General features: G+C 38.5%; 1 protein-coding gene across 1 annotated transcript; it reads right to left on the bottom strand.

Moving 5' to 3' along the window:
- Positions 1–182: 182 nt before the first annotated feature.
- adck2 (aarF domain containing kinase 2) lies at positions 183–5,335 on the bottom strand. The gene is made up of 8 exons (XM_058407415.1): positions 4,046–5,335; positions 3,692–3,838; positions 3,428–3,556; positions 3,237–3,332; positions 2,172–2,417; positions 1,877–2,005; positions 1,728–1,781; positions 183–800 (listed from the first exon to the last, which is right to left on the bottom strand). Exons 1-8 carry the CDS (start codon positions 4,895–4,897, stop codon positions 657–659), a joined length of 1,797 nt encoding a protein of 598 aa, XP_058263398.1. The 5' UTR covers positions 4,898–5,335; the 3' UTR covers positions 183–656.
- Positions 5,336–9,841: the final 4,506 nt, after the last annotated feature.

Raw genomic sequence — 9,841 nt, 5'->3', positions numbered from 1 at the left:
CATGATCCATGACTGAATATGAAATCTAGGGTTATTCTAATTCTAATAAGTTTTAAAACTAGCTGGCTTTCTACTGACCAAACCTAACCCTGAGGTAATCTATCACAAAAGCAGGTATCAGTCAAATGATGCATGGACCTCCATATTTTATTTAGATTTAAAGAAAACACACCAAGTATGGGTTTAAAAATAATGACACTTTATATAGATATACAATTTATTTATAGGAATAATGACAATTTTTATTTCTATACATATTTCAGGCCATCGTAGCTGTTCTGGCTCAGGTATTCTGATCTGTGATGCATTCAAGTAACACACAATTTACAAAGATTTGACATTTGTGTTGGCAGTGTATCCTGGCAGGCAAAAACATGAGGTTTTCTATGTGTTGTGGTTAAGAACAAAACTTCTGAGAATCACTCTTAATAACAGTTGCAGGGTTAACTACTGCAGTATATGAGTAATGTCCTGATTTCTAAGGATTGGCCATTAAAACCAAAGTTTTCCTCACAGAGACTTCACGCCCTGATTGTCCCACTGTAGATATGATTCTTTACTTCTGTTAAAGGAATAACTGCACATAATATTCAGTTAGATATTTAGAGTCTACATTAAATTAGAAGCTACATTAGACCAAGTTGTGGATATGGTGTTCAGGAAAGCAAAGAGGTGCAGTTCTTTAACAGCAGAGGTTTAGCAATCTCCAGCAGGTCCAAGTTTGGGTCCAGTGACCTGCCCAAGCCTTCCAGCACCATGATGGCAAACACAATAGAGGCAAAGTTGCTCTCTAGCTTCACCTACAAACATAAGGACAGCAGCTAAACATGGATGTTTGACCAAAATGCATCCTATTATACAATTATAATTTTTATAAGAATACCATTTTAATTGGGGAAAAAAAATAGCTTTTATTTTATCTAAACCTTTTTTTCATTTAGTCTTCTATACAAAGTGGCATGTTATAGACCCAAACATAAATCTTTGTTCTTGTCAATTAATTACTTATTATTAGCTTATTTTCTTGGCTGGTTTATAGTGGGATATGACAGATTTGTATAATATAACAAGAAATGGCAGGTTTGACCTTCCAGTGTGTGTATAGGCATGTATTTCACAAACTACTCTTTTTTTTTTTTTAAAAAACAAGGCTGAATGAATCAGTAACCATCACTGCCATGTATTCCCTTTGGTCAGTTTTGGGGTTTGCAAGCCAAAGTGTACAAGCCAAAGCACATTTCTTACATACAACTCCATAACCAACAGAGCTTTTCCATTATACATTTACTGGTCTGTGAATGCTGAATCTGATCTGCTCCCCTTCTTGGCCAATGAATCACTTTGGATTTGCTTCTTTTGCACTTTATAGATCAGTGAAATCTTACATCCATACTGATTCACAGAAGTTTCAAAGGAATCAGTGAGTTCACTGAATCGTATTCTGGCTCATTGGATCAGCGAGAGATTTTAACTGCATGCATTAGTAGTCTGAGCTGTTGACAGGATGTGAAATTGATTTGAAATCTTAATTCCTTATGAAAATCACAAAAGCTATCACAATATAACAATATTTCACAACATGATCAGGCTGGACATTTGGGCAAACTGGAAAAAACTGGTGAACAAGTCAGAGTGACTTGTTTAACTGAACAGATTCAAGTGAATCAAGTTAATAAAAATGACTCAAAAATTTGATGTGTGTGTGTTAAATTGATCACTTCACATACCTTGTGGTGGATTAGCAATCCAAATACTCGTGACAACAGCTCTGCCACCTGAATCTTTACAGAAAGCAAAATCTGTATTTGAATCATCTTATGAGACATCGTGCAAAACCAGAAGGCTGAGATTTGTGTGTAGATGTTAGGTGGTGTACCTTCCCAAGAGACAGCGTGTCACTGACAGCGAGGTTCACCAGCTCAGCCATTTCCTTTTTGAAGCGTGGAACATCCTGGCACTCGTTGGCTCTGGCATGGTTTAGAATCAGCTCTGCAACACGCTCCCCCTTACACGGATGAATACATTTAAAGTACATTTACATTTTTACATTTAGCAGACACTTTTATCCAAAGTGATTTACAAATAAGAAAATACAAGCAACGCAAAAAAATCAAGTCTAGATTTCTTCCTTTATTCTCTTCCATGAGCCCTAACACATCATACATCGATACCTGCTGGAGCACGACAGCCGTGAAGACAGCTCTCAGGTTACGCAGATCTCCTTCACTCAGCTGGGCGACAATACCAGCGTCCAGCAGCACCAGCTGTAACGGAGGAGGTGAAGGTCTCATGCTGACCACCACCGTGTCCCACAGATCCGTCAGAGTGGCTTTGTCCTGGGCCGAGACTCCCTGATCCACCTGAACCAGGATGTTCCCTGGATGGAGATCTCCATGAACAAAGTTATCCACAAATATCTGCACAGAAACACAGCAGGAAATATATGAATTACATCATATTTAGTTATGGAGATAAATAATTAGTACTATATTTCAATTCTTTTTAAATATTAGAAGGTATTAGAAGAAATATTACAAGGTTGCAGTATTGTTTGTTTCCCATAGTCTATATTCATACTCTTAACATGCAAACCTTATACATCATTATATATCAGTCAATTATATTTCCCAGGTATCCAAATCACAGGAATGGGCAACACAGTGGAGCTTTAACTTTAAACAGTTTTATTTCTGACATGTCCTCCCCTGTGTTTCATTTTACAAAGCCACCTGAGATTTTATATCGTTAGTCAGGCTTTAACAGTCAAGTGTCTGGTACTGGAAAGCCAGATTTAAAGCCTGTGGCCAGAGAACTGTACAAATGGCACCGTATGCTATATTAAAATAAGATTACTAATACTACATTAATATTGACATATAAGACTAAACTGGGGTGTAAATTTTAACATTCATGTCAACAAACATGCTATAAGATTTTATTATAATTATTTATATTATATTGTTGGCTTTTCCACTGCAGCCGAAATCGTTTTTTTCTTTTCTTCTGTATTTATATATTTATATTTTTTAGATTTCAATGTAAGTAGATTTGGGTTTTTTTTTTTAATGTGTATTCTGTTTTCATGTCCCTAAATAAAAAATAAAAAATCCTTTGGACAAAAAAATGTCCAAAAAAATTTGGTGTGTATGTGTACATGAAAAAACAATCAGGTATGCAAAGATACTATACAAAGTGAAGACTGAACTATATACATAAGCACGTTTTCATCCTCACACCATTTTCAGCAGCGTGTCCACCCCCATGCGGGCAATTCTCTGCTTCACAGCCACAGAAACCTCAGATCTGAGGTAGTTTGAAATGGGTTCACTCTCCTAAAAAAACCCAAACAAACAAACAAACACACATTCAATCAAAGACAGACATAGACACGCTATCTACTGATGCTGATCACAAGAAATTTCCAGACCTCATACGTTTCAACCAGGACAGTCCTTGTGACAAAAGGTCTTAATGGTGTTGGAAACTTGACATATTCCAGGTCCTTGAAGTTGTTCTTGAACTTCTCAATGTTCCTTGCTTCAAAACGAAGGTCTATCTGCAACCAAAGAAAGTATTTTAAGGGTTTTAAATAGGATAGATAGATAGATAGATAGATAGATAGATAGATAGATAGATAGATAGATAGATAGATAGATAGATAGATAGATAGATAGACAGACAGACAGACTACCTGCTTAGTCATGAGCTTCTCAAATTCATCAACCACTTCAGGTAGACTGAGCCACTTGATGCCTGGTAAACAGCTGATGAGCACACTGCCCACCTTCATCAGAATCAGGTCTATCTGAACCTGTCTCCTGATGCCAGGATGAAGCACCTGCATAAATAATGTAAGAAGGCCGCTGTGACCCTGAAACACTTTATCAGATAATGATATTGAGTCACACCAAGAAAGTAAGACAGGATGAAATGAAGTTTGCATGACTAACTGCTCCAGGTTTTACAACATACTTTAATTTTACACTTAAAAACATAATAAAATGGTCACTCACAAACGTCAGAAGTAGAGTGTGTTTAAGCATACCTTAATTGCCACAGGTATTAGCGCCTTATCCTCTGCATGTGAAACCTCAGCAGAACCTCTATCCGCATTCTCAGATATCTCTCCGTCTCCTTTCTCCGACCCCCAGAAATATCCGAAAATGCCTCCAAAGCCAGGAACCTCCCAGGCTTCCAGCAGGTCCTCCTTTTCCAGTCCCTCCACCAGCTGCTGGAATGCCGAGTCTTTCACACTTGCCACTCGAGCCTTGGCCCGATACACCTGTGCCACACATCCTGAGCCCACGGGCTCCTTACTGTCAAAGATAAAGAGCTGCCTCCATCCTTCCCCAAAGGCCCGTGTCAGACACTGCTTAGTGTGATTCCATGAATGAGGATGCACCCTGACGTGAAGCCGGGAAAAGCGATCACAGAACTCCTGGGAGAAGATGTCCCGTCGCGTGCTGGCCCACTGGCCAAGCTTGATAAACGTCGGACCAGACGTCTCAGTCAACCAGAGCAGGGCTTCTAGCCAGCATGTGGTCCAGTGTTGTGAGAGTAGACTCAGCGGGTAGAGCAGCAAAAGCGGGCCGAATTTCAGCAGGAGGACCAAGGCACGGATGCCCAGCCTCAACACAAACATCAGTCTGTGGACCTGCACTTTGGCAAGAGACTTTTTCTCTGTAGTTCTCTGAGGAAGCACCGCCTCTTGTGCTGAAGCGAACGTGATTCCACCTGCCCCCCAACATAACAACGCCACTTTGGGTGTTCTAGAAAGAATGTGATGGCTCTTCTTGACAAGGAAAGTTCTGTATGGTACGAATCGCACAGAAACTGAGACTCTCTGAATGCTACACCTGAGGCTTTGCAAAACAAGCTTTGTGCAGAATGCAGACATCTTGCAATTGTAAAATGTACCTGGACTAGAATATAATGATATATTTTGGTGCAGATTTCACATTGGAGCTACAGATAAAGCTTTTACAGATACATCAGATTAGTAATGAATGAGGATCATTTCACAGCACTACATTTAAACTGCTTTACTGTCATATTATGGCACAAGCATCTGAACACAGTAACAATAAACACCTAATATCACTTTATCGGCTTCAAGCTACATCAGGTGGGTCACCTATAATAAATGTAACGTCCTACAATAGACGATCAATAAAACTGATCAATAAAATCAACAAACATGCACATGAAATAAAAGATACAGCACCAGTTCAGACTCTTCACCCCGAAAGCGCACTTTGTGTTTAGATCCTCATTCATCCTTGCTGTGAACTCTCCGGTGCCGCCTTGAAATCCTTCCGTACGGGTTTACATGACTTTGAAATCATGTTCCGCTTGAGTCCCTGCTTTGGAAACGTTTTAATTTCGGTTGTGTTTTTGGAATATAGATTACAGATTTAGTTGCAAAAAAAAGTGTGTGATGATTGTTGTTATTTTCTTGTACATGTTCTACATGTATGACGGCTCCATGTATGAGTTCATGGACAAACAAACAAACAAAAGCACCACATGTCATGCCAGGATTGCATTATATAAATTTCATCAGCAGTCTCTTCTTGCCTTCTCACCTTGTATTATAGCCCTAATTTTTCACCACATAACACTTTTGTGTGGAACAACTCTGATATAACCATTAGAAACAAATCCTGTTTATTAACTACATGATTTAATATAAATATAAACAGAGTCCTGTATCTTGTCTTATGGCTTTCATAACTTCACCGTACCATATAAAGTAATTCAGCTTGTTAAGTGTCACTTAATATTTCCATGGTGAGATTAAAGGTTGTGCTTTGATATTAGATGACATCAGGATATACCCCAGATATTCCTACAAAAAAAAAAAAACCTTTTTGTTTTTAGGGGCAGATTCCATTAAGCAGACTTCATTGACAATTGAAAAGCATGGCTGTTGATGTAAGTGCTTATTACTGTTCTCCTGAAGGTGTTTGAACAATACCCTTACTTTTTGTTTGATTTTTAATAAAATAATGCGGGCACCTTTCTGAAACGTTCCCTCAAATGAAATCCAGTCAGTCTTGCTTTATGCTGGATTATAAAATTGCAGAGTAGATGGATTTCCACAAAGGCAGTTTGTTGTGGTACTTCATGCAAAAATAAAAGACTGGTTTACAGTAAGCAATCATTTTGCCAAGGACAATTAATGGCTTATCTATGACAGCAAAGATAGCAAAACGTTTGATCTAAACCCAGACACAAAACAAAAGCGTTCATGGAAGATCCACACCCAAGACTTGTCTCACAGTTAAGAGACCTCAACAGACAGATTGCAGCTCAAGCTGGGTGTTTGCACTGAAAATCAATTACTGTCATAAAGCTGAGTTTTTAGGTAAAGTTTCTTCAGAATGTGACACTTAAATGGAAATTATGCATCCACATCATGCTTTGGAAAAATTAAGCTCTCTGGTCACCCAGAATCTGTGATTTATAGCAGCAATAAAGTTGTAAAGTCATGAAGATGCATGTTTGCTTCCTAATAGAATAATTATTTTATCATTATCATTATCATGTGATTTAATTATTTATTTATTTTACTACAGTTACTGTACCATAATTATACCTCTGTCTATACCATTGTATACTTATCATCTCTGTGTACTACATAATAATGATAATTTAAACAGCATGGTGTGGCCCCCAAAACATCCAGTGTGTTACAGGCAAAGTTACTCACATAACCACTGTTTATAACATTGATGAACAGAAAAGCTTCACAAATTGCACAACACACCAAACCTTGAGGTAGAAGAGTTACAACAGCAGAGGTCAACATCAGGGTCCAATGCTGTCAGCCAAGAAGAGGGATCTGATGCCACACCTGGTCTTGTAACAATCTTCTTCCTTCCCTGTTTTGTTTTGTTTTTTTGAACCCATGTCCTCTGTAGCTTTAGATTCCTGCAGTTTGTAGTCAGGCGAAATCAAAATGCTTTTGTGGTTTGATTTATGAAAAACTATTCAGGTGATTGAATTTTGAAGGTTTTCCTTTTGTACTGAATAGCGAAGAATCTGCTCACTCGAATGTGTGTTGGTGATATTTTGGAAGGTCTTTCCCCATGTTTGCCCAGATGAAGGCCTCTAACAATGAAAGCCACTAATGAATTGCATTATGAATTGCAATTTTTTTTCCCCAGCTGAGATTACAGTTTGCTCTGGGAAATCTTGCTCATAAATCTCTTTAATGAATAACAATGCAGTGGAAGGCTTTTTAAGAATTAACTGGTGAAAGCGTGTCAGAAGGAAATGCGATTCAGAAGGAAATGGGATAGGCTCCAGCAGACCCCCGTGACCCTAATTAGGAATAAAGCGGATGGATGGATGGATGGATGACATGTTCTAGACTGAAAAGTTGTTCTCTATTGTTCTTATATCGCTTTTAGATCTTTTCAGTGGAAGGTCATTGAGCAGGGTATGGATTTTCAAGAATTAAACGCTGACTTGGTGTCAGAATTGACTGTAATATTTGACTGTATTGTTTTTCAATTTCATCAGTGTGTTGAAGTCACGCTGCACTGAAATGCAATCACTGTCCAGTCACAGCCGTCTCATCTCACTGTTAATAAAAATCACACATTCCGTTCATACCACACAACACCACCTTTAATGGAAGAACACATTTCTACACTCTACCAGACAATATAATCAATTAGAGGAAATCCTGATGCTTAAGTAGTGTAGCTTTTGCATCAAATGAATCCTGTAGGAGATTTCATTTAATTTCATTGCATTGTCTGTACCGCTTATACGATCTATCATCGAGCCTGTGCCTATCTCAGGTGTCATCGGGCATCAAGGCAGGATACACCCTGGACAGAGTGCCAACCCATTGCAGGGCACACAATCTCATTCACTACAGGCAATTTAGAGACTCCAATCAGCCTAGAAGCATGTCTTTGGACTGTGGGAGGAAACCCACCAAGCACGGGGAGAACATGCAAACTCCACACACAATGAGCAGGAGCAAGACCCGAACCCAGGACGTTGGAGGTGTGAGGAGAACGTGATAACCACTAAAGCCACTGTGCCGCCTCCTGTAGGAGATAATGTAGAAAAATGACACCATCATGTGACACTTATTTGCAATACAAAATGAAAGAAAAGAAACAAATTCAGTTGACAAATGTTGTAAAAAGTTGTAGATGTTTAAGAGTTAGGCTGCTGTAAACAATTTTGACCAACAGGGGCTACCAATGAGCATTGTGTTAACAGAAGCTCTGGAGGAATAACCTGGAAACCTTCACTACTACTGAAAGATTAATGTTCTTATCAGTAAGGAATGCAGTTGTTAAAATATATGTATAATAACATGTATAATTTAATACTGACACTGCACATCCCAACAAACAGAGAAAAATCTCTAACAATAAGAACAATATTACGAACATGGAAAAATCATTCTACAGTGATACACTATTAATGTAAAAGTCACACTTAGGTTTTCTTTTAAAACTGGGGCTTCAGCATCAATGATTTTTCTCATATTTCAGGTAAGATGACTTATATTAAATTATAATCAGCAATAAAATGACAACTGTGCAGATCAGATTCTTGTGTTTATCTTCTCTCTCTTTATGTCCTTCACAGCCTGCTCAAGTTTCTTAATGTCTGAGTCTGCATGTAGACAACATTAACCCAGCCTTTTCAACAATCTTTCAAGCATTTCAACCATTTTCCTCTAAGACAGCATTCTACACATGAAGCATGACATCACTTTCTCCTCCGTCTTTTTAAAGCAAGCCTACTCCATCATGTGAGCTCATGTACAGAAGAGGGCAGTTAATGTTATATTTCTGTGATGTTGCACAAGCAGCAGTCATGGTTTCAGTCATGTCTTGGAGGAAGCATGTGATGCTCCCATTCTCTCTCTGATGCACTTTTTGAAATGAATCGCCTGTTCAGGTTGCTTTTTTTTTTCAACTCTCACCATGGCTCACTACCTGTTAAATTAAATTCTACTTTTCAGTGTCTCACTGCCACTGTAGTCAAATCTTGTTGTGCGTGCTACATTATCGCTTATAGTCTGATGTCTCTTGTCTCATATCCCCAGTTCATATTAATGGTTCTAGTTTTTTGGTTGTTTTGTTTGCACAATAAATTATGCTGCATCCCCCTCTACCTGCAATCTGTGACATTTCCAGAAGCCCAATAAACTGAGGTGTAACACTTTACTGACCTGTTGTTCAGCTGTCATTGAGAGGTTAATATATTTGTCCTTCATCCTCCACCCAAAAGCAAGATCCCTGAACAGATGTTACATCCACATCCTCCTCCCCCTGCAGTCAGACTCTGTCTTTAAGCTGTCTTGCTTGTCACAGATGGGGTGTTCATTATGATTCTTCAAACAGAAGTCTTCCGAATTGAAGTCTTTAATATGTGTTTTTCATGTGTTTGGTTTAATGTTGCATGTGGTATGACTTTGCAGCCCTCTGAGACCTTGAGAGAAATGGTCTGGAGAGAAAAAAAGGTTTAATTTTTAAAAAAGTCATTGATTATATTTACATTTACAGCATTGTACGTATTTCAGGAAGACATACCCAATGGTTGAGGAATGCCTGCACTCTTCTGGACATCAGGAACTGTTCTGACATCAACGGGAAGTTTACAGTCACAAAATTGGCAGTAGCTTTTCACATAAGGATTTTAAGCCCATGTCATTACTGTTTTTTTTTTTTTCAAAAAGAGATGGATTTAATGTGGAAAAAAGAAAAAATATACACATTTCTCCACACAAAGTAGCCGATATAAGATCCACCACTACTCCTGCTTCCTCCTCTCTTGAACACAAGCCAGGAGTTATTTGTGACCC

This window comes from Hemibagrus wyckioides, linkage group LG14 (assembly GCF_019097595.1).
Source record: "Hemibagrus wyckioides isolate EC202008001 linkage group LG14, SWU_Hwy_1.0, whole genome shotgun sequence".
Classification (NCBI taxonomy): Eukaryota; Metazoa; Chordata; class Actinopteri; order Siluriformes; family Bagridae; genus Hemibagrus; species Hemibagrus wyckioides.
Note: the sequence above shows the minus strand (reverse complement) of the source record. Positions and strands in the feature narration are given on the sequence as shown.

Excerpts from the sequence above, each read along its gene's own strand:
- adck2 (XM_058407415.1), bottom strand. The coding sequence starts at position 4,897 with ATGTCTGCATTCTGCACAAAGCTTGTTTTGCAAAGCCTCAGGTGTAGC. Across the intron at positions 3,333-3,427 it reads TCCTGGTTGAAACGTATGAG|GAGAGTGAACCCATTTCAAA; the intron begins GTCTGGAAATTT and ends GGGTTTTTTTAG. Across the intron at positions 1,782-1,876 it reads ACACGCTGTCTCTTGGGAAG|ATTCAGGTGGCAGAGCTGTT; the intron begins GTACACCACCTA and ends CTTTCTGTAAAG.